At 42.4% G+C, this 25,558-nt stretch overlaps 1 protein-coding gene across 1 annotated transcript in view; it reads left to right on the top strand.

The window, feature by feature from the left end:
* LOC126088459 (zwei Ig domain protein zig-8-like) overlaps window positions 1–25,558 on the top strand; it is a 203,599-nt gene that overhangs the window by 60,968 nt on the left and 117,073 nt on the right. Inside the window, exon 3 of the mRNA XM_049906601.1 lies at window positions 11,882–11,983. Coding sequence (XP_049762558.1) covers window positions 11,882–11,983 — 102 coding nt within the window. The remainder of the gene's footprint in view (window positions 1–11,881; window positions 11,984–25,558) is intronic.

Here is a 25,558-nt window from a genome sequence, read left to right as displayed (position 1 = left end):
GGGACGAAGACAGATGTTTGGGCACGTTCTATTTAGCGACGAAGCGTCATTCACTAACAGCGGCAACGTAAACCGGCATAATATGCACTATTGGGCAACGGAAAATCCACGATGGCTTCGACAAGTGGGGCATCAGTGACCTTGGAGGGTTAATGTATGGTGCGGCATTATGGGAGGAAGGATAATTGGCCAGCATTTTATCGATGGCAATCTAAATGGTGCAATGTATTCTGATTTCCGACGTAATGTTCTACCGATGCTACTACAAGATGTTTCACTGCATGACAGAGTGGCGATGTACTTCCAACATGATGGATGTCCAGCACTTAGCTCAGGTGCGGTTGAAGCGGTATTGAATACCATATTTCATTACAGGTGGATTGGTCGTCGAAACACCATATCATGGCCCGAACGTCCACCGGATATGACACCTCCAGATTTCTATCTGTGGGGAAAGTTGAAGGATATATCCTATTGGTGCGGCTTGACAACATGCGTCAGCGCATTGTCAATGCATGTGCGACCATAACGGTAGGCGAACTACTCGCTGTTGAAAGGAATGTCGTTATACGTATGATGTCCGTCAACCTCTATGCATTTGGCAAATTCATTGGGATTGAAGGACATTATTTTGAGCAATTATTGCATTAATGTGGTATTTTCAGGTAACCACGTTGTAAGAGCATGCGTTCTCAGAAATGATAAGTTCACACTGGAACAACAGAAATAAAATGTTCAAACGTACCTACGTTCTGTATTTTAATTTAGAAAACCTACCTGTTACCAACTGTTCGTCTAAAATTGTGAGCCATATGTTTGTGACTATTACAGCGCCACCTATCACAAAGCGAAAAAAGTGGTCAACTAAAACATTCATATTTCTTTACGGACTACACGAATATGTAATAAAAATGGGGGTTCCTATTTTAAAAAAAACGCAGTTGATTTTCGTTTCACCTATGGCAGCGCAATCTAGGGGGCCAACAATAGCGCCATCTGATTTCCACTTCAAGATAGACAAGTTTCGATCATTGTAGTATTTCCGTTTGACGCTTATTTAGTGAGATATTTTGCACGGTCACGATCAATGGAAAACCCTACATAATGAGAAAAAATAAATTTTTGCTTTGTAGGAAGGTTTGGCAGCAATGAATCTAATCTAAACAAACACATTACATCATCTAATTATTGTTCACAGAATTTTAGTTAAATCTTCAGAATTTAAGTTTAATCTCTCAAATAGCAGACACTTTGACTGTTACTTAAAGAATATTTGACATTCGGCTTAAACTGTGGGACGACTTGACGGGTCGTCACTGAAGATAACTTGCTGGCTACTACTGAGAGCTGTGGCGCTGATTGCCGACGACAGCTGCGCGGTAGCTCAGTGGTACCTGGAACTGATGAGAACTGCGATAACTGGTGGAGAGACAGCGTACGATCTTATAAATGATGCGCTCGGCGTACGAACATCATTCCGCTAAATTCGCTGTCCAGTTATATTTAAGTGTCCACCTGTCAAAAGCCAACCACCTTTTGCAGCGTAGACGACGTCGACGGGCAAGAAGGGAGTCAGTGAGGTTATGGAAGGTACTGAAAGAGATGTGGAACCATGCAGACTCCAGCGTCATGCCCAGTTGAAGTTATGGAAGGTAACGAAAGAGATGTGGAGCTATGCTGACTCAAGTGCAGTGTCCATCTGCGCTATGCTTCTCGGCTGAAGATCCATGGAGCGAAGAGATCGACCGGCATGGTCACACAGATTCTCGATTTGGTTTAAATCCGGCGAATTTGGTGGCCATGGGAACTAAACCTAGTGCTTGTCAAACGACAAATACAGACTCCGAGCTATGTGAAACATTTCATTGGTTCAAATGGCCCTGAGGACTATGGGACTTAACTGCTGTGGTCATCAGTCCCCTAGAGCTTAGAACTACTTAAACCTAAGTAACCTAAGGACATCACACACATCCATGCAGGAGGCAGGATTCGAACCTGCGACCGTAGCAGTAACGCGGTTCCAAACTGTAGCGCCTATAACCGCACGGCCACTCAGGCCGGCCCACATTTCATTGTCTGGCTGACAGATGCCATCATACTGAGGAAAAAGGAACTGTATGGAGTGGTGGACATAGTCCCCAAGGATGGACGCATACTTACAGTGATCCATTGACGGAGTGACGAGGTAACCCAGGGAATCTGACGAAAACTTTCGCCAGAGAATACCTCTCCCTCTTTGTTTACTTTCAGACGTGTCACTCTGTACATACTAATGGTCATTTGTTCGATGGAGCATATAACGTGTTTCATTCAGAAGGTGTCCGCCTCGATAGCTGAGTGGTCAGCGCGACGGAATGCCACGCCAAGTGACCCGGGTTCGAATCCGGGCTGCGTCGGAGATTTACTTCGCTCAGGGATTGCGTGTTGTTTCGTCTTCATCATCTCATCCCCATCGAGGCACAAGTCGCCGAAGTGGCGTCAACTAAATATAAATGCACCAGGCGACCGGTCTACCCGACGGGAGGCCTTGACGCACGACATTTAATTATATCCGGAAGGACACCAGTATCCGCTCATGTACGTCCAGGTGCGGTACTGACGTGACAAATCAGCCCTCGTCACCAGTGAACAGGAGTCTCCATTAGTGCATGAACCAGGCACCAGCTGCGTAGGTCCATACACAGCAGCGTTCGCTGTCCAGTCGTTGCGGAGGTACTTGTTAGCCCCTTGATTCAAGTGGGCAGTCAGTTACTCGACTGCTGCCCGTCCATTCGCCCATATACAGTGTGTAAATTTTAAGTTGACAAACCAGAATAACTCGAAAAATAAGCTTCACACGAAAAAATGTGTAGACTCCAAAGATGATTATTTTCGAGTGGAACATCTGCTGGTGAAAAATTAGACCGACACCCCAGCCTCTGGGGGTGGGGCGGGAGGCAACTATAAAATTTCAAAGGAGAACGGTAATTTTTTATTGCAGGATAATTTTTTATTGCAGGATCAGATTATACATGAAAAACTACTTACATTTTGTCTTAAACATTTATTTTGGTTCTTGGTAGTTAGCGCTACAATTCAAGAAAATCTATGCTCTCATTTTTGCGTAAAAAGTGATTACGGATTAATAAAAAATACTTATTTAATTCGTAAATTTTGATTCGCTGAAATTAAAACTCTCCCTCTTTCCCCATAGCGTACCGTTTGTGAGAGAGGAATCAGAGTTGTACAAATGATGGCATAAATACAAATTTTTTCCGCAGATTCGTTCGTTTGGGTCAACATTTGTGAAACTCTGAGTCCTCTCTCTCAAACCCCACCCTATGGGGAGAGAGGGAGAGTTTTAGTTTTATCAAATCAAAATTTACGAAGTAAATAAGTATTTTTTTATTTATCCGTAACCATTTTCCCCGCAATAATGAGAACATGGATTTTCTCGAATTACAGCGCCAACTACCAAGAATCAAAACAAATGATTAAGAGAAAATGTAGGTAGTTTTTATGTAGTATCTGATTCTGCAATAATAAATGCCAGTTCCCATTTAAAACTTTAAAGTTGCCTCCCGCCCCTCCCTCAAAGGGCTGGGGTGGCGGGCTAATTTTAGCTCCAGCAGATGTCCCACTCAAAATAATCATCTTTGGATTCCACACATTTTTTCGTGTGATGCTTATTTTTCGAGTTATTCTGGTTTGTCAACTTAAAACTAACACCCTGTAAATCTCCGCAGCCATCGTTCACCCCGGCCGGCCGGTGTGGCCGAGCGGTTCAAGGCGCTACAGTCTGAAACCGCGCGACCGCTACAATCGCAGAATAGAGTCTTCCCTCGGGCTTGGATGTGTGTGACTTCCTTAGGTTAGTTAGGTTTAAGTAGTTCTAAGTTCTAGGGAACTGGTGACCTCAGCAGTTAAGTCCCATAGTGCTCAGAGCCATTTGAACCATTTGACCACCGTTCACCCTAGACCTCTATAGCCCATGTGCACCACACCTGGCTGGTCGCCAGTTTTGAATAGCGCTGTTTTGCTATGCACGAATAATTAATGGCAGCATACTAATAGTTTACAAACATATCAGTTTCGAAAATACTTCCACTCTGGTCGTTTTGGACGTCAGATGAATCGCTTCGTTTCCACATTACGACAACGAATGCAATGTATCCCAAGTTCCCTCCACACTCTTTCTTATACCTTCCATTGCTAGTGTCGTCACCAGCTATCTGTGTGTGGTTATCGCACACTGACGTCGGACATACGTATGTCTGGGTTTCAGCGCTCCTCGTGGTGGCGGATATAACAAATAGCGGACTCATTGCTTCTTTGAGTGTCTTGCAGGCGAAATACAAGTGCTCCTTAATATCGGCGCCATCTGTAAACTACTTCCCAGAATATGTGTGAGGCGCCATGCTATTACAGACTGGTCTGTGCTGTCCTCTAATGCCCAAGGCAGGATTCGAACCTGCGACCGCAGCAGCAGCGCGGCTCCGGAGTGAAGCGTCTAGAACCGCTGGGCCACAAGGGCCGGCCTGGCGGAGAAACAGCAGCACTGTATACTGTTCTCAGATTCATGAAATGTATGTGATACATCTGTTTATTATCTAATAGACAACAGACTGTAACTTGTAGTAAGCCAAAGTGGAATACACAAGTATGACATTCTACAATAGGATGTTGTCAACAAAACGTTGTTAGCAGAAGGTCATTCGACTCTCTATACTTGTTATCAGAATCACCGTATCCTACTGAAACATCTTCCCAAGGGGAAGATCGAACCCGACAGCATTATTGGTTGTATAACATAATCTTCGCTACAAAAGGGTGTCATATTGTTGCTCACAAACACATTAATATTTCCTTACTAACAACTAATCATGGTTCAAATGGCTCCAAGCACTATGGAACTCAATTTCTGAGGTCATCAGTCCCCTAGAACTTAGACCTACTTAAACCTAACTAACCTAAGTACATCACGCACATCCATGCCCGAAGCAGGATTCGAACCTACGACTGTAGCGGTCGCGCCTAGAACCGCTCTACCACCCCGGAAGGCAACTACTAATCATCACCATTAGCATATTTGCTCATAGAATGAGATTTTCACTCTGCAGCGGAGTGTGCGCTGATATGAAACTTCCTGGCAGGAAGTTTCATATCAGCACACACTCCGCTGCAGAGTGAAAATCTCACTCTGGAAACATCCCCCAGACTGTGGCTGAGCCATGTCTCTGCAACATCCTTTCTTTCAGGAGTGCTAGTTCTGCAAGGTTAGCAGCAGAGCTTCTGTAAAATCTGGAAGATGGGAGGCGAGGTACTGGCAGAAGTAAGTCTGTGAGGACAGGGCGAGAGTCGTGCTTGGGTAGCTCAGTTGGTAGAGCACTTGCCCGCGAAAAGCAAAGGTCCCGAGTTCAGTTTCGGTTCGGTACACAGTTTTGATCAGCCAGGAAGTTTCATATTTCCTCTTGTTTCCAAAAGACAGATGAAGATCTGTGGTTACCGTGTATAAGGTTATCCATAACACTCATTGTGTAACCTAAATTGCGTAACCATGATTGGAGAAACAACAATGGGGATGACATGTTAGTGTGAGTTAGAAAATTCAGTAGAACAGTAAAGGGAATATCAAAATTTGTAATTACTTCTTAGTTTACTAACCTTTAAAAATTTATTAGTGCTCTAATAAAGTGATTCTTTGAAAATTTCATTGGTAATACTATGTTGTTTCCAACACTGTCAAGGTGGTTGATCTATATAAGAAGGAGATATTTTTCAGGTAATTGAGCCACATGACCCCCATCTATTAGACTGGCAAGTAGTTCATGCATTTTTAAGCTCCACAGCAGATGAATTAATCAAAGATCCATCTCATAAGTAAAAAAGCGATCAGAAGTGCATCAATAAACAATGCACATTCCTTCTCTTCAAACTAAAATGTGCTGGACTGGTAAAGGGAATTCCTGTAACAGCCACTTCCCTCTAGTAACACTGAATTTAGTTAAATAAACAAGGACGGTACGCCTGACATGTGCTTAAATCGGCATATTGAAGGCTTTCTCATTAGACATTCTGTATTTTGTATTAGAGTAAGAAACTGCACGATTTCATTTGCTCTGCAAAAGAGCTCATCCTGCTGGAAATTTCAGGCCCACAAAGAATGGGACGGTAGCGACATTTCCGCCCTTTTTCCCGGCACTGTACGCCTCCCTTCTGGCGGCGGAGGACATTTGCATTCAGATTACAGGCTGTTTCTGGTGAATGAGGCCCCGGACCGTGTCCAATCCTGTAGCCTGCTGCAGACTGCCACGGCGTAGTGCAGTCGCGGCCAGTGACACTGCCCTTCCGCAGCGTTGCCACACTTACTCGCTATGTGGCAACCCTGCTTTCCCTAGTTGTGTCAGAAATAAGACACAGAAAGAGTGCCCATGCTGTGAGGAAATTTGATTGACGAACCACATTTAACCTTCTTCGGCAGCAACTTGATCATGAAGCTCAACAGCGAAAGTTACTCCGCAAACCAAATTCCCTAGTTGCCATAATCAAAACCTATACGTAAATAAAAAAGTGTAGAATGTTAAAAAACAAATAACAGTAACAATTATTTTTCCATCACTGCGCAAATTATGTGTTTGTTTAACCAGGAAAAATGTCGACTGTAAATATTACTGATCAATATCTTTCAGAGGAATGCGTGAACACTGGATACCATATTAGTACAAAATTGTGGAAGAGCTAATGGTTCATAGTCCATGCCGTAGTCAACAGTTGAAGATAGATGTTTACTATCAAAAACAGTCTTCATCACAATTTATTCATTATGGTGACCGGTTCAAAAATGGTTCAAAAGGCTCTGCGCACTATCAGTCGCCTAGAACTTAGAACTAATTAAACCTAACTAACCTAAGGACATCGCACACATCCATGCCCGCGGCAGGATTCGAACCGGCGACCGTAGCGGTCGCCCGGCTCCAGACTGTAGCGCCTAGAACCCCACGGCCGCTCCAGCTGGCACCGTGACCGGTTTCCTCCACTATTGTGGTCATCTTCAGACCAAGGTACAACCAGAAGGAGGTCTGAAGATGACCACAGTAGTGGTCGAAACTGGTCACCGTAATAGATAAACTGTGATCAAGACTGTTTTTGATCGTAAATGTTTGTTACACATTGATCACTGTTCACTCCTACAATTTATTCAAAAGTAATGAAGAACGATGTGTTGTTAGAAATGATTCATATGCACTTGATGTCATTATCTGCCATAAGACAACTTGATGGTACTTCAAGAAAGTAATCTCCTTTCTCCTTGAAGAATCGCTTATACATACACTATGTGATCAAATGTATCCGGACTTCTGGCTGAAAATGACTTATAAGTTTGTGGTGCCCTTCATCGGTAATGCTGGAATTCAAAATGGTGTTGGCCCACTCTTAGCCTTGATGACAGCTTCCTCTCTCCCAGGCATACGTTCTATTAGGTGCTGGAAGGTTTCTTGGAGAATGACAGCCCATTCTTCACGGAGTGCTGCACTGAGGAGATGTATAGATGTCGGTCGGTGAGGCCTGGCAATACGTTGGCGTTCCAAAATATCTCAAAGGTGTTCTATAGTATTCAGGTCAGCATTCTGTGCAGGCTAGTCAGTTTCAGGGATGTTTTTGTCGTGCAAGCACTCCGACTCTAGCCGTGCATTGTGAAATTTGCTCGATCGTGTTGAAAGATGCTGTCGGCATCCCCAAATTGCACTTAAACAGTGGGTAGCAAGAAGGTGCTTAAAACATCAATACAGGCCTGTGCCTGGGGGTGAAAAACAAGACCACACCATAACACCACCGCCTCCGAATTCTACATTTGGCACTGCACACGCTGGCAGATGACGTTAACCGGGCATTTGCCATACCCACACCCTGTCATCGCCACATTGTGCTCCGTGTCTAGTCACTCATCACAACGTTTTTCCACTGTTCAATCGTCAAACGTTTACGCTCCTTTTACCAAGCGTGGCGTTGTTTGGCATTTACCGGCATGATTTGCGGATTATGTGTAGCCGGTCGACCATGAAATCAGTTTTCTCACCTCCCGCAGTGGGTCCTCATGCAGTTTGGAATTCCTGTGTCATGGTCTGGATAGATGTCTGCCTATTACACATTACGACTCTCTTCAGCTGTCAACCCTCTCTGTCAGTCAACAGACGAGATCGGCCTCTATGCTTTTGTGCTGGGCGTGACCCTTCACGCTTCCACTTCATTATCACATCGGAAACAGTGGACCTACGGATGTTTCGGAGTGTGGAATTCTCGTGTACAGACGTATGACACAAGTGACTCGTTCGAAGACCGTGAGATTCGCGGAGCGACCCATTCTGCTCTCTCACGACGTCTAATGACTACTGAGGTCGCTGATATGGAGTACTTGGCAGTAGGTGGGAGCACAATCCACGTAACATGAAAAACGTTTGTTTTTGGGTTTTTCCGGATATTTTTGATCACGTAATGTACCAGTTCATTTCTTCTGATGCTGTGGAATGTGAACTGCTGGCGATTAAAGATCTAAACTCTGGAAGCATTGCAAATTGAGTTTTACTTATAGTATGAATTCAGTACAATACGAATAACGCATCATTAAATTAGTAGTGGTTTTCGGAAATATATACTGCAAAATTTACTTCTCACCAGAGCCGTTTGCTGTAACCTGACTAGGAATGAACACGAACAGTGGTACCTCTTATGCGACAGTGCTGTGGCGTCGTTCTTGAGCACCACAAAAACCTCCTACATGTGGGTCGTGTATTGATGAAGTTTCTGCGTAATACTGAGGTACTCCAGTCGTCATGAAGTTCCCTCCCTAGACATGTCCTCGATGGAACATATTTCGGACCAGCTCGGACGGCAGCTGCGTTCCCATTCCAGAATCGTGGATATTAAGTGTCTTTTACAACGGTTCGGGGGCCGGCTTGCCTTAAGAGAGGGTACTGCGGCTTTACGATCGTCTTTCTCAACAGATAAGTTCATGCATCCAGGCCAGATGGCGTTCAACTGATAAGTAGTCTCATACTTCCACGTTTTTTGAAACTTTGCTTCATATTAAAATCACTGAATCACTATAAACCCTCCCAAACCGTGAATCATTATTTAAGTTCTTTATCCAATACAGGATGCTTCACTTTTTCATGAGGCAATGTTTGTGTCCACAAAAAGAGATTAGTTTGGATTAAAAGAGTTGAAATCTGGAAAGTTACGATACCTCCTCCATTTATTAACACAGTTTCGTATACTGGGTGTCACGAAAATCTGTGGTCCCCTACGAATAACTTTGAGCTGCTCTCTGTATTAGGGTTCACCGTCGCGTAGGGACAATTTCGTCCAGAGCTGACAGGCTGTACATTACTTTACTGACAAATATGTACACATTTTTGTCACGTTCTTTCGTTGCCTGATACCAATAAGTGTATTCACATGAATCTGTTATCACTAAATGATTGCAGAGCTGCTCAGTTAAATGTGTTTGTCTAATTTATCACTGAAACGTTTATAAACATTTCGTAAACAGTTCACTACCAATGTTCAGTACTTCCGAGATAAATTTAACAAATGTTACTGTAGAATGTAATGTACTACAATATACTGACATCGCAGCCACTCATAGTAAACTACAACCATCAGTCGCCGAACCTCATCTCCAACTGTCCAACTGCTTCACTATCCTGCTTACTCGTTTAAGGAGTATCATCGCATCGCCAAATCATGAGGTGATAGAATTGTCTCCCGGTATGCCAGTACATAATTTCTTACTCAGCAACATTAATCCAGGCACTTCGTTAATTCATGGTTGGATTCGTGGTGGCGTAACGATCATAATAGTATATCGACCATACTTTCCACTATCGTAGTTACTATTTAAAATATTTAATTGTAAACCTACCAAATAACACTGAATAATAATAATATAGAAACGGTTCAAGAATAGTCATTAGAATGTGTGTGGCGCATTAACCCACTCTGCCTATTCAATTGGAGCGGTTGATTTTTTTAGGATAATGTGCTCTGTGTTTCAAATACAGTACTAGTTCAAATAACATAAATGGAATGACGAGAACTACACTATACCTGTTCAGACAACAGTAATATCTCAATATCTTGCTCTAAATCTGTACTTCCATACTACCAGCTTTTGCACGTTTTCAGTAATGACCTTTAAAATGTCTGCCAAATTGTTGATGATAAATATTGTAATCGTTGGCTTCAGTTGATTTCCATAGTACTGGTGCTCAGGTCAGATGAAAGCTGAACGGCTAAAGAAACTGGTACACTTCCCTAATTTTGTGAAGGGCCCCCATGAGCACGCAGAAGTGGCGCAGCACGACTAGGCATGGACTCGACTAACGTCTGAAATAGTGCTGGAAGGAACTGACACCATGAACCTCCAGAGCTGTCCATAAATCCATGAGCGTACGGGGGTGGATATGTCTTCAGAACAGCACGTTGCAAGACATCCCAGATATGTTCAATAATGCTCAGGTATGACAATTTTGGTGGCCAGTGGAAGTGTTTAAAGTCAGAAGTGTGTTCTTGGAGCCACTCTGTAGCAATTCTGGACGTGTGGGGTGTCGCAGTGGCCTGCTAGAACTGCCAGAGTCCGTCGGCATGCACAGTGGACTTGAATGGCTACAGGTGATCACACAGGATGCTTACGTACGTGTCACAAGTCAGAGTCGTATCTAGATGTATCAGGGGTCCCATATCACTCCAACTGCACATGCCACACTTCATTGCAGTCCCTCCACCAGTTAGAACAGTCTCCTACTGACATGCAGGGTCCATGGATGCCTGAGGATGTCTCCACACCCGTACACGTCCATCCGCTCGATACAATTTGAAACGAGACTTGTCCGACTAGATAACAGTCCAATGTCGGTATTGATGCACCCAGGCGAGGGGTAAAGTTTTGTGTCTTGCTGTCATCAAGGATACACGAGTGATCCTACGGCTCCAAAATCCCATATTGATGACGTTTCGTTAAATTCCAGGCGCTGGAACTTGTTGATGGCCCAGCATTGATATCAGCAGCAATTTGTGGAAGAATTCTGGTTCTGTCACGCTGAACGATTCCCTTCAATCGTCGTTGGTCCCGTTCTTGCAGGATCTTTTTCCGGTTTGATTCCTGCTATTCACGGGACAAAATGGTTCAAATGGCTCTGAGCACTATGGGACTTAGCATGTGAGGTCATGAGTCCCCTAGAACTTAGAACTACTTAAACCTAACTAAACTAAGGACATCACACACATCCATGTCCGAGGCAGGATTCCAGACTGAAGCGCCTAGTACCGCTCGGCCACCCTGGCCGCCTTCACGGTACACTCGTGAAGTGGTCGTACTGGAAAATCACCTTTTAATGGCTACCTGAGAGATGTTGTGTCCCATAGACCGTGCGCCGACTATAACACCATGTTCAAACTCACCTAAATCTTGATAACCTGCCATTGTAGCAGCAGCAACCGATCTAACAACTGCGACAGACACTTGTTGTCTTATACAGGCGCTACCGACCACTACGCCATATTCTAGCTGATTACGTATCTCTGTATTTGAATATGCGCATCTGTAAAAGTTTCTTTGTCGCTTTAGTGTACGAGCTCACATTGGCTTTTTTAGCATTTTTGTATGAATTCTTAGTAATTTACAAAAAATTCCCTAATTCGGCACACTTTTGCATGCATGCAGTATTCAGAATATGTTTTTTGATACACTAAGGACTCTTTTTGAATGAGCAGCAAATCTGTATCGACTCTCTGAATCAGATGATTCTTTCTCACATGTCACACAGTAGTACGGGCACTCTCTCCGATCGGGCTGTACTAACGTGTAAAGAAAATTGATGGTGATTTTACGTTCATGTTTCAGGTGTCGTGGATCAGGCGCAAGGATTACCACCTGCTGACCGTGGGTCTGGTGACGTACACAGGGGACGATAGGTACCAGGCCATCCACGTGCAGCACTCTGAGGTACGTTCATCATCCTCGGAATATAAGACTTCTGCTGTTTCTGTGTTTGTTTGGCGATATTCAGCATAAGAACATATCTCACGCGAATGTGAAATATTCTTTTAACACATAGTTATCTAAAAATTTTTTTTCAATTCCTTTCTAATACTTTACCACTAATGTCACTTGAAGTGACAACGATGAGTTAAGAACTTACTCAAGATGTACAAGTTCTGTCGAAAGTTATTTTTAGGTAAATATATAATGAAAATAAGCTGATTTTTTATAGGTAAACTCGAATATTTTGCTTACATTGAAGATAAGTGGAAAGTTACGTGAGAACATATTGTAGCAGCCTCACCTGGTAAAATATATGATTGCAACCGTAGCGGAAAGCGCTGCATCTGTTTCAAGACTGTCTCAAAACTTTGTAAGCGTCGTAGCTGTACAAATATCAGACAAAACTCTCCTGACAACACTCTATTTACAGTAAGACGTGACGGAAGAACTGAGAGGTTACTTCACTATACTCCTAGAATGGATTCCTTAATATAGTTGAGCACAATGCTTTTGATAATTTCTGGGCTTCGCTCCGTTGTACGTCTGCCAAGTTCTTGGCATTCGACCAGCTGATTCAGGGTAATCGAGTAGTTCGCTATTCCGTTACGGAAATGTGATTGTTAAAGCCTGTACAAAAGCCCGTCGTACTTTATTATCTGACCTCCGAACACTGGTATCACTGTTTAGCAGCTTCAGTATCGTAAGTGAGGCGAAACACCGAATTATTTTGGAAGCTTTCTTTCAAGCATTCACTGACGACTAAAAGCTTTTTCAGTTACTGCAAGAGATGCCATGGATTCTGTGTTCGCATTCTGCGTTTATAACGAAGAGAAAAGGCCTATAAATACATTCAGCGTAACTTCACTACTAGATTTGTTGTGACACTTCGCCCTGTACTACGGATTATGTTTCCACCTCGTGCTGCTGGTTCTGAATATAACTAACTGCTGAAGCACTTACACAGAAAATACATTCAGCATGAGAGCAATTGTAATGTTCAACAACATAACAGAAAATTACAATTTCACGAGAGTAATGAAAATGACGCAGTTTGTACATGACACGCCATAGATTCGAAAGATATAAAGCGGTAAATGATACATCGTGATGGTACAGCGCATAAATACACCAATATATCCGATTCTGAAGCTGCAGTGTGCCATGCTAAAAATATACAAGGGATATTCGAGAAGTAATTTCCGATCGGTCAACAGATGGAAACCACTGTGTAAATCTAATAAATCATTGCATATATGTGTTCGACAGTGTCTCTAGTATCCCTGTCGGTTGCATCGCTTCGCTCTTTTCAGTTCTGAGCGCATGGTGAGCACATAAAGATGCGTAGAAAATAGTGTCTCCCGCCAGGCATGAGATCCTGGTGAGAAATTTCGCCTGATGTTATGCAGCCCACATTACAGAGCTGTCATACGGCTCCTAATTTGTGACAATTCTCGTTAGCAATTTGCAGGGGCAATGAAAATGCTCCTGCAGCGTTTTCGATGGGAAGTGTTTGATCACCCGCACTGCAGCCGGTAATTGGCACCCTCTGTGTTTCATCTCTGCTCACATTAACTACTGGCTATGAAGACAACATTTTCGCGCAGGCAACGAGCTATAGATGAACGTAGAGAATTGGCGGGAAGCACAGACGGGTGCCTTCTACGACGAGGGTACAGAAAAGTTGGTATAACGGTGCGACAGATGTCCTTGCTGGAGCGGTGACTGTGAAGTAGCTGGAAGGTAGAGCAAACTGTCCCAAATAAAACATTTATGAGTTTCAATGTATTTTCCATTTCTCGACTGATCGGAAGCTACTATCTGGACAAGCCTTGTATGTCTGTTTTTGCGTTAAATGTATAGCACTTTAATCGAAACAGTTGCGGTTACAATTTTGTGGCAGTACCATATAAACGGTGAAAGACCTGTAAAAGTAACTGATTGCTATGAGTAGCTTTATAATCGTTGCTGCCATCCTTTATGACACTGTAACGAACAGTTGTCATTATGGACAGGTACTGAGACTATAGGAGGAAACACATTTGTCCTTATTTAAGTCACACGTCGTTTCTATAAGAGTATTTCGGTCTTTTGTATAGTGCATCTGCATTTAGGATGATTTGATGTCCTTCATATCCTCAGCGCTTCCATTATTTATAACTCCAGCATTACGTGTGTTTCTTATCTGTCATTAAAGTTCTACAAAGAAGCAGCTAGTTGAGATTAAATATTTCATGCCTTAGCTATCCCAATATACTTTAAATCTCATGGCCCCTCCTCTTTTATTTGAAATACATCTACATTATATTTTCTTTTTTGAGTCATCACTCTTCTAACTGGTTTGATGCAGCCAGCTACAAATTACTCTCCAGTGCCAACTTCTTCATCTCAGAGTAGCACTTGCTACCTACGTTAACAATTATTTGCTGGATGTATTCCAATCTGTGTCTTCCTCTACAACTTCTTCCTTCTACAGCTCCCGCTAGTATCATGGAAGTCATTCCCTGATATCTTAACAGATGTATCATCCTGCCCCTTCTCCTTGTCAATGATTTCCGCATATCCCTTTCGATTCTGCGCAGAATTTTCTAATTCCTTACCTAATCAGTCCATCTAATTTTAAACACTCGTCTGTAACACCACATCTCATATGCCTGGATTCTCTTCAGTTCCGTTTTTCCCACAGTCCATATTTCACTAAAACACAATGCTGTGCTCCAAAAGTAAATTATCAGGAATTTCTACCTCAAATTACGTTTATGTTCGATACTAGAAAGTGTTCGCTTGGCCAGGAACGCCCTTTTCGCAGTGCGAGCCTGCTTTTGATGTCCCCCCTGCCCCGGTCGTCATTGATTATTTTACTGTCTAGGTAGCAAAATTCCTTAACATCATCCACTTCGTAACCATCAATCCTGATGTTAAGTTTCTCGCAGTTCTCATTTCTGTGACTTCTCATTATTTTCAACTTTCTTCAATTTACTCTCAATCCGTATTCTGTAATCATTTGATTGTTTGCTCCATTCATCAGATCATGTAATTTTTCTTCACTTTCACTCAGGATAGCAATGTCACCAGCGAATAATGTCACTGATATCCTTTCACCCTATATTTTAATCTCACTCCTGATCCATTCTTTTATTTCCATTGTTGCTTCTTTGATGTAGAGATGGAACAGTAGGGCGAAACTCTACATCCCTGTCTCAAACCTTTTTTAATACGGGCACTTTGTTCTTGGTCGTCCACTTTTATTAGTCCCTCTTGACTCTTGTACAGATTTTATATCGCTCCCTTTAGCTTACCCCAGTTTCTTTCAGAATCTCGAACATCTTGCACCATTTCAAATTGTCGAACGCTTTTTTCGAGTCAAAAAAGCCAGTGAATGCGTCTTGATTTTTCTTTAGTATTGCCTCCGTTATCAAACGCAATGTCAGCGTTGCCTCTCCGGTGCCTTTACTCCTTCTAAAGCCAAACTGATCGTCACCTAACTCATCGTCAATTTTCTTTTCCATTCTTATGTATATCATTCTTGTCAGAAAATTCGATGCACGAGCTTTTAGGCTGATTGTGCGATAATTCAGGCACTTATCAGCTCTTGAAAATTGCGTAGATGATATTTTTCCGAAAGTCAGATGGTGTGTTGTCAGACTCATACATTCTGCACAGCAACGTGAATAGTCGTTTTGTTATTTCCCCCAACGCTTTTCGAAAGTTTGATGGAATGTTATCTATCTCTTCTGCCTTATTTTATCTTAAGCACTCCAAGGCTCTGTTAAATTTTTGTTCTTCTATATCTTCTAAATCGACTCCTATTTCTTCTCCTATCTCGCCAGACAAATCTTCCTCCTCATACGTGCCTTCAGTGCAATCTTTCCACCTGTACCCTCTCTCCTCTGTACGTAACAGCAAAATCCCGTTGCACTCTTTATGTTACAACCCTTGCTTTTAATTTCACCGAAGGGTGTTTTGACTTTCCAATCAGCACAGTCAGTCCTTCCGACAATCATTTCTTTTTCGATTTCTTCACTTTTTCCCTGCAGTCATTTAATCTTAGCTTTCCTGCACTTCCTATTTGTTTCATTACTCAGAGACTTGCATTTCTGTATTCCTGAATTTGCCTGAAAATTTTAGTATTTCCTTCTTTTATCGATCAGTTGAAGTATTTCGTTTGTTACCCATGGCTTCTTCGCAGTTACCTTCTTTGTACCTATGTTTTTCTTTCCAACTTCTGTGATTGCCCTTTTTAGAGATATCCAATCCTCTTCAACTAATGAACGAATATATTCTCATCCTACATTGAAATTCTCCAACTCACTAGACTCCTAAAACGCACACAAAGTTGAAATTGTGCTGACTGATATCTCCAAAACACTTACAGTCAAGTAACAGTGTTGACTAGAAGTACCGAAATTCCGAAAAGCTTAGAGCTTAGACAGACATTTAACCCAAACTTAAACAAGTCTTCCGAAAATGTGCCTCTAAGCAGCCACCCCAAGCTGGTCAAAGATTTGATTGTTTTGTGTGACCTAAAAATAAGATTACAAAATCTACGATATCCTTGCTATGATATGTGACCGATTTTCCGTATGGAGTGGAGAACATTTCACTTCCGGTTCACTGTTGAACATCACGTGCAACTAATCGTACTATGCCGGGAAATGAAAGTATCCAAAGACCGTCATAATTAACAGTGGGGACTGGCAATGGTGAAAATACACGATAATAGAAACAAAAGGTTTCCAGTAAACATAGGTCCGCAGAGGAGCCGTTCGTCATATGAATGTGAAAGTGTGGTAGCGATTTACTATTTGCTTCAGTGTGAAATATTGTCCTTGTTACTGCAAATGAGTCTCAAATGTTGACTTTGTAACTGTCCGTATATTATTGGGCTCAGATTTCATCTATGATGTACCTAATACCTGAGTACAACATCCCATTAGTAAGTCGCATGTGAAAATTTACTGAACAATGACACCTGTTAAAAGCGTGCTCGACCAGTCTTCGCATTTGGATGCAGTACTACACGCGTCTCTGTAGCAACATCCCCTAGATCATGTCGTAAATCATGACAAGAGTGTAAAACTCACTAGATAAGTTCTTCGACCGTTCCATCGTGTCATTTACATGGCCGAGATCTCCGTTCATCTAGAATGGACGCCTAGTAGTCCAGTCAACGAAGATAAGTTAATAGCATAAATTGTGTAGTCGCAGATTCTTGTACAGTTGTAAGAGGGGTATCATAAAATCATCCTAAAAATTGTGACTGCTGGGTGAGAGCATTGTCGCCTGGGGCAAAGGGGGGGGGGGGGGTTGTCTTGTAGCGAATATTTATCCTATTACAGAAGTAAACGATATTGAATTTCCTGCAACTGAGGTCCTACTCATTTTTCTTCGGGACAAATGGTTCCCGAGTTGCAGGAGATTTAACAATCTCAGGTTATTAAAAATAGTGTTTTACTGGTACTAAATTAATATTTGATATTAAATGGAGTAGAGATCGAATGTTAAATGTGTGTCCCATAATTAACCGCACGGATCTGTGTTAAGGGATAAATTCTATTCCATGCTGCCTCAGTAGCAGTCGAAAATTGCGAAAGAGTCGACGGTGCAGCATTTTGAGCACGAACTGACCTCTCGATTATGTCCTATAAATGCTCGATAAGTTTCATCTTGCAATATCTGGGTGACCATCTCGTTCCCTCAAGTTGGTCTAAATATTCTTCAGACCAATGGCGTACAGTTGTGGCCCGGTAACCATTTCCATTCAATGATCTGCTGTACTAGAGCCACCAGTCCATTTCATGTGGACACAGACCACACCATTACGGAGTCACTACCAGCTTGCACACTGCCTTGTTGACACCACGAGTCCAAGACCAAGCGGGAGTTTAGGCCACACACGAACCCTATCATCAGATCCTTCCAACTGAAATCGGTACTCATGTGACCAGGCTGCTGTTTTCCAGTCGCCTAACTTCTATCCGATACGGTTACGAGCCCCTGAGAGGAGCTACAGGTGATTCTGAGTTGTTAGCAAGGGTACTCGCGTCGGTCGTCTGCTGCCATAGTCCATTAATGCCTAATTCCGTCGCACTGTCCTAACGGAAACGTTCGTCGCACGTATGACGTTAATTTCTGGTGTTATTTCCCGCAGTGTTGCTTGTCTGTTAACGCTGACAACTCTACACAAAAGCCGCTGCTCTCGATAGTTAAGTGAAGGCCGTCGGCCACTGGGTTGTCCATGGTGAAAGGTTATACCTGGAATTTCGATTTTGCAGCCCACTCCGGTGGATCTCGAATTTTGAATTCCCCAAAGACATCCGAAATGGAAGGTCCCATAGTCTAACTGCAACTAACATTCAGCGTTCAAAATCTGTTAATTTCCGCCCTGTGCCGTTATCACTTCGAAAACGTTTCACAAGCATCACCTGAGTGTAAGTGACAGCTCCGCCAAGGCACTTACCTTATATACCTTGTGTATTCGCCACTACCGCCACCTATGTACCGACTTGACAGAAAATCCTAGCAAGTTCTGGTCTTACGTTAAATCATTAAGTGGATCGAAACAGCATATCCAGACACTCCGGGATGATGAAGGCATTGAAACAGAGGATGACACGCGTAAAGCTGAAATACTAAACACCTTTTTCCAAAGCTGTTTCACAGAGGAAGACCGCACTGCAGTTCCTTCTCTAAATCCTCGCACAAACGAAAAAATGGCTGACATCGGAATAAGTGTCCAAGGAATAGAAAAGCAACTGGAATCACTCAACAGAGGAAAGTCCACTGGACCTGACGGGATACCAATTCGATTCTACACAGAGTACGCGAAAGAACTTGCCCCCCTTCTAACAGCCGTGTACCGCAAGTCTCTAGAGGAACGAAAGGTTCCAAATGATTGGAAAAGAGCACAGGTAGTCCCAGTCTTCGAGAAGGGTCGTCGAGCAGATGCGCAAAACTATAGACCTATATCTCTGACGTCGATCTGTTGTAGAATTTTAGAACATGTTTTTTGCTCGCGTATCATGTCGTTTTTGGAAACCCAGAATCTACTATGTAGGAATCAACATGGATTACGGAAACAGCGATCGTGTGAGACCCAACTCGCTTTATTTGTTCATGAGACCCACAAAAAATTAGATACAGGTTCCCAGGTAGATGCTATTTTTCTTGACTTCCGGAAGGCGTTCGATACAGTTCCGCACTGTCGCCTGATAAACAAAGTAAGAGCCTACGGAATATCAGACCAGCTGTGTGGCTGGATTGAAGAGTTTTTAGCAAACAGAACACAGCATGTTGTTCTCAATGGAGAGACATCTACAGACGTTAAAGTAACCTCTGGCGTGCCACAGGGGAGTGTTATGGGACCATTGCTTTTCACAATATATATAAATGACCTAGTAGATAGTGTCGGAAGTTCCATGCGGCTTTTCGCGGATGATGCTGTAGTATACAGAGAAGTTGCACCATTAGAAAATTGTAGCGAAATGCAGGAAGATCTGCAGCGGATAGGCACTTGGTGCAGGGAGTGGCAACTGACCCTTATCATAGACAAATGTAATGTATTGCGAATACATAGAAAGAAGGATCCTTTATTGTATGATTATATGATAGCAGAACAAACACTGGTAGCAGTTACTTCTGTAAAATATCAGGGAGTATGCGTGCGGAACGATTTGAAGTGGAATGATCATATAAAATTAATGGTTGGTAAGGCGGGTACCAGGTTGAGATTCATTGGGAGAGTCCTTAGAAAATGTAGTCCATCAACAAAGGAGGTGGCTTACAAAACACTCATTCGACCTATACTTGAGTATTGCGCATCAGTGTGGGATCCGTACCAGATCGGGTTGACGAAGGATATAGAGAAGATCCAAAGAAGAGCGGCGCGTTTTGTCACAGGGTTATATGGTAACCGTGATAGCGTTACGGAGATGTTTAACAAACTCAAGTGGTAGACTCTGCAAGAGAGGCGCTCTGCATCGCGGTGTAGCTTGCTCGCCATGTTTCGAGAGGGTGCGTTTCTGGATGAGGTACCGAATATATTGCTTCCCCCTACTTATACCTCCCGAGGAGATCACGAATGTAAAATTAGAGAGATTAGAGCGCGCACGGAGGCTTTCAGACAGTCGTTCTTCCCGCGAACCATACGCGACTGGAACAGGAAAGGGAGGTAATGACAGTGGCACGTAAAGTGCCTTCCGCCACACACCGTTGGGTGGCTTGCGGAGTATAAATGTAGACGTAGATTTAGATATGTACATGTACTTTTGTCCCATGACTTTTGTCGACGTTCAGGAATTGCTGGTGCTTTTAGGGTCGGCCGCAATGAAGGGAACCACTTACCACACATTCACAGTAAATCTTCCAAGGGGGGTATTAATTTACCTGATGGAAAGGGACTGATAATGTTCAAGTTTGCTGTTATGCACTGATTGATTTATTTTGAGATATCAGAAGATAAGTAACACCTATGCGACCCAATTCTGTTACTAAGGGACCAAATATAAAGCGCTGGAATGATAAATGCTGTGAGAAGTAACCCAGCGCGATATGAAGTCCACATTGTCGAATACTTATGGACACCATATCATACCTGAGACGGTCTTCTCAGTAGACAGCTGACAGCTCCAGCTGTTCAACATCTTTGCATAATACTTCACTTAACAACAGCCAATAAGCTTCTATTTAATAAATTGAAAATAGCTCCACTGTATCACTGTGTCTACTCCAGTAAAAGAACTGGTTAGGAAATACAGGGGAGCTACGGTCTGCTTGCGAAATGAAAAGCCAGCACTCGTGGTGGGGTAAGTTGCCTGTCCCGGGAGAACCTACATCTGCCGTACCGAATGACTAAGGGTCAGTTTCCACCCTAGCAGGGTAGAACAATGTGCAGAAACTTACCGTTAATCTGTCCTCATTCGTCTCTGAGATTGGTATTAATGGTAACCCATAATTTTACTCCATGTAGTGTTAATGCACGTTGTGAAAAACAATGTCTGCTCACTGCCTAACCAGAGGTTCCTGAGGCTCCCTAGTTCCTTCTTGTGACGTATTGGGGAATCAAACTGCCCTCTCTGCAGTTTGCAGACCTGTGAATAAGGGAAGTGCGTAACGACAATCTGCCAACCAACCTTCCCTCACGCTTCTACCATTCACCACTTCCACCTTTACCCTGTTACAACCCCGAAACTCAGTTTACCCCTTAACACAGCGCTGCTGAATTAGATGTGATACATAAATTTAATATCTGTTCTTACTCCCACATCATTAAATATTTCTAATAATCTGCGATTTTTCCATCCCCTACAGCACAGAAACCTTTAGTTTTAGACAGAAATGAAGGACCTTTGCTGAAGTAAATTTAATGTAGTTTAATGTCGCTATGGGAAGCGTTTTCGCTAGAAGCCGCGATTTTTGAGATACTGAAGAAAAACGTGACCTTTTGTACACCCTCTCACACTAATGTTCACACCCGACTGGTCAGGATTTTTAGAGTATTGCTCATGGTATTTGCTCCTACCATTGCACAAAACGATTTTTCTGCGTGTTGGACCTTTTATAATCTTCGTTGGCTGAACTGTAGATGCTGAATCCATGGAAGGAAATCTGCGCATCCCGTAGCGAAACGGATAGATTGGACTGAATCGCATAGTGAGACACAGTAAGAATAGGAAGTGGCAGTGTGATATTAACCTATCACTAACGGTTGTTCACGGCTACCCGAACTATTACGCATGAATTACAAACACAAGGAAATTGGACAAACCGAGAACTTGCACCTTTGAAAGCTGTTGGAAAGGCGACTATAGCTACGTAAAGGCCCCATCAGCAATATTAATACTTTGAATATTACAGGCACACAAATACGACGTTTTTGCGTATGATTTCTAATGTTAATAGTAATTCAGTTTGTTAATGATATTGTACAGATGCTCAAATAAAGATCACAGAGCAGTGCATTCATTTGAATCTACTCACTAGGTAATGAAACATCGCGATCAGAGGCAATAAACGATACCAAAAAGTTTACAAGTGTGTTTGCAGTAAAAAGTAAACACTATCCAATGCAGAGAGCCTACAATATGTGTTAGAAAAAGTTAATTATGTTATGGAATAGTGTTAGAATTTTTTCTTGTATAATTTGCAAGTAACAGAAGTCACTTTTAGCGAGGTGTCACTCTTTCAAAGCGTTTGAAGTTGGGTGGAATCCGATAGTACAAAGGAATTCAACTCTAAAAAATAGCAGTAGCCGCTTGCTGCAGTTTTAAATCGAACACCTACTGCTTTTTTAAAGCATTTGTTAGTATTTACACCACTGTCGCGTGGTTTGAAACGACACTTGGGAATAGCAATAGGTATCATCGAATTCAGATTCAGAAATCTTATTAATGTAATATGTAATTGTACTTAACCTCAGGACACGAACAATGTCGTGTAAACGGGGAAAAACGCTCTCCCCGAATCTGAAGGCGAAGTAAGTAGGGTACTTGTTAGCAGAAAGGACATCATGTACTCTTGTCGCGATATTCGAAAAGGTCAGTTAATTTTCGTGATGCGGGCCTGAGAGTTAGATAACGTTTCATGCAGACTCAGTGCCTCCTGAAAAAAAAATTCTCAGATCGCATACCGAAGGTGTTTTTCGGTTTCTATTACAGGCTTATAGGTGTTGTATAGGGGGTCTTACGAGATAAATTTTTGATTAGAAATCCATGTCTGCGAATGTCCCATTAGAATATAAAATAAGTTCGTACATCTGATCAGTTTCAGATTCCCGCTTCAAAGTACACATACAAACTAAGAAGTCGTCGTACTCCGTCCATGTTGTAATTATGACACCGTAAACCATTTTCGTGCCGGCCGCGGCCGCCGAGCGGTTCTTGGCGCTTCAGTCTGGAACCGCTCGACTGCTACGGTCACAGGTTCGAATCCTGTCTTGAGCATGGATGTGTGTGATGACCTTAGGTTAGTTAGGTTTAAGTAGTTCTAAGTTCTAGGGGACTGATGACCTCAGATGTTAAGTCCCATAGTGCTAAGAGCTATTTGAACCGTTTTTGAACCATTTTCGTCTGGCTACAGCAGTGGCTACGAGAAACTCTCGTTTTCAACGAATAAAGTTGACTGTGGTGGTTTGATTATCCAACACAGAGTAAACACTTCCAATGAAATTGTTTTCGTAAGGAAACAAATATTTATAATAATCATTTTAAAGCGATACCTGCACCAGTATTGACAATAAAATTTAAGTTTTAGCGTCTTAAAAACTGAACCTTTTATGCTAGCCTCCCAAGTATTGTTCTTCCTTAGAAATTCCACTTGCCTTGATCTTACTTAAGCCAATAACCAACTGCCCCCCTTCCACACTTACGAGGCACACTAAACACAACCAAATCAACTACCAAGTCTTTCAACTTATGAGAATATACGAGTGAACATTCAGCTGAATATAACAATTTTGTTTGGGACTTGTAGGTGCCTCAGTGGAAAGCAAATAAATTTAATGTCCACTAACGCCAGTTTAGAAACATTGCTTCCCCTTTAGTAACGTTTGTCGTGTTACGACCTCTGCTCCATCACATACCTTGTCGAACGATATACTCCATCTGTCTGCCTCAGTCCATATAAATAGAATACACTGTCTACTTTTATACTAGAAACAGTTGTAGTATCACAGTCCATAAATACTAACAAAGAACTCTAGAAGGCAAATAGTTTCGACTGCTACAACTTAACACCACAGTCCCCGTTAGTGGCCTTTACCAGCGTGATTAATAAACAACCAGAGACAAATGAGCATCAATTAATTCCGTAATTAGTGGCAACCCTCACTTCATGAACCTCTTTAGCACAATACACTGAAGTAATGAATTAATCTCTAAGCCAAAGGCTGTAAAATCCACAAAACGACAAAGATGAACAATGTGATACCAACACACCGTAAGTGAATGTTCGACCAATCTGATGAGCCTATTACATTCGCCAATGACAGCACCTCTTGCAAACTTTTCATTAATCCTATCAATACTAATTCAGTTTCATAACGTGAATCACCAAGGGGAGGATGGGGTTTCTTTAGACCACCCTAAAAGGTAAGAGAGAACTTAACTTTTTCATTGTTGTGGACTTGTATCAAGATCAAACTTTTTAAAGGCCTAGTGGTGTGTCCACGAGGCGAAAATAGTTTTAGCAAAATCTCAGCAATATCAACACGTGTACTACCGGCGAATGTGTGTGTGGCAGAGGTTAACTTTATGCTCGCCGTAAAAAATTTAAAAAAAAAGCAAAATTTGTTAATTGTTATTGACTTCTATTCACAGCATACTTTTTATAGAGATAGTGATGTGCAAGATAAGTCCTTACCCTTAAAATACCCCTGACATTCTATGGGTAAAGTGGCGTTTTCAAATGAAAAATTTGAAACATCTACGCATGTTTAGCTAAGGTTTTTGCTTCTACTATCATATCGTTTCACATGTAACATGTTTCACTATAAAATATTCTCCTCACTGTATTGTCTTGGAAATGTGTGGAAACAAGATTCACTTCCAAAATACTGAAGATGGCGAGGGCCAGTAATAATGTTTGACGTATTTGTCGACAGAGAAAACTGTGTGGAATAATTGCCTGTAATTCTCACTACTGATAACGCAAATGCATTCGAGAGTAAACCATTTACAGTTACGTTCCTAAAGGTTGAATTTATGCTTTAGTGGAGACAGTTGGGTAGTTTGTGGTCCACATTGAAATGTCATCAGTCTGCCACAAGAATTGTCTGACTCCCGGACTAGGAGAGGTATAGACCGAAATGCGGTTAGTTTGTACGGTCAGTAATCGACAACTGTTCTTCGCACGTTCATTACGGTAGAAAAATAAGTGGCAACATCAGTAACATATTAAACAAATGGGGCATTTCACTAACTTCTAAACGCCATTCATTCACTTTTGGCACTATTTCATGGTTACTTTATTGAAAGTACTAGACCTGTTGGCTTGGGATCAATCTTTTGCGTATTTATAGCTGAAAATTTGCGCTGCTAGGATTGTCTAAAATTCCTGGCTACTGTTAGAGGAAGGCCAGTGAGTCTCAATAACAGGGGTGAGGGTTTCAGGGAAGCCGAGCAGCATCGAAGGAGTGAAGCTAATGTGCATACTGTGTTTTTGTTGGTGAGATCCGACACCTGTTCTCACTTGGGAACGGACTGCCGAACAAACACCGCTGTCCCCAGGTAGTAACTGTACAAGACATTTTGCCTTATCTCTGCAGACGTCAAAGAACAGGGTGCCGTAGAGCCAGCTGACCACCGTGAGAATATCGACAGACATCTCTCCAGTTTCTCGTCTACTCATTCAAATTATTTGCACCGCCACAGTGCTTGGCGTGAAGAGGTTGGCCAATCGGTGGGACAGCTCCATTGCAGTACCAACCGCTTGTCTGTTAAATGGTGTTTTCGACGTCTAAAATGGGAAATTCGTGTTTATTTCACCTGTTTTTACGTGTAACATTGGTAACAGCTATGGGTATCCTCCTGCCTGGAGGAGTTT

Source organism: Schistocerca cancellata, chromosome 6 (genome assembly GCF_023864275.1).
Source record: "Schistocerca cancellata isolate TAMUIC-IGC-003103 chromosome 6, iqSchCanc2.1, whole genome shotgun sequence".
Taxonomy (NCBI): Eukaryota; Metazoa; Arthropoda; class Insecta; order Orthoptera; family Acrididae; genus Schistocerca; species Schistocerca cancellata.
This window is presented reverse-complemented; position numbering and strand designations above follow the sequence as displayed.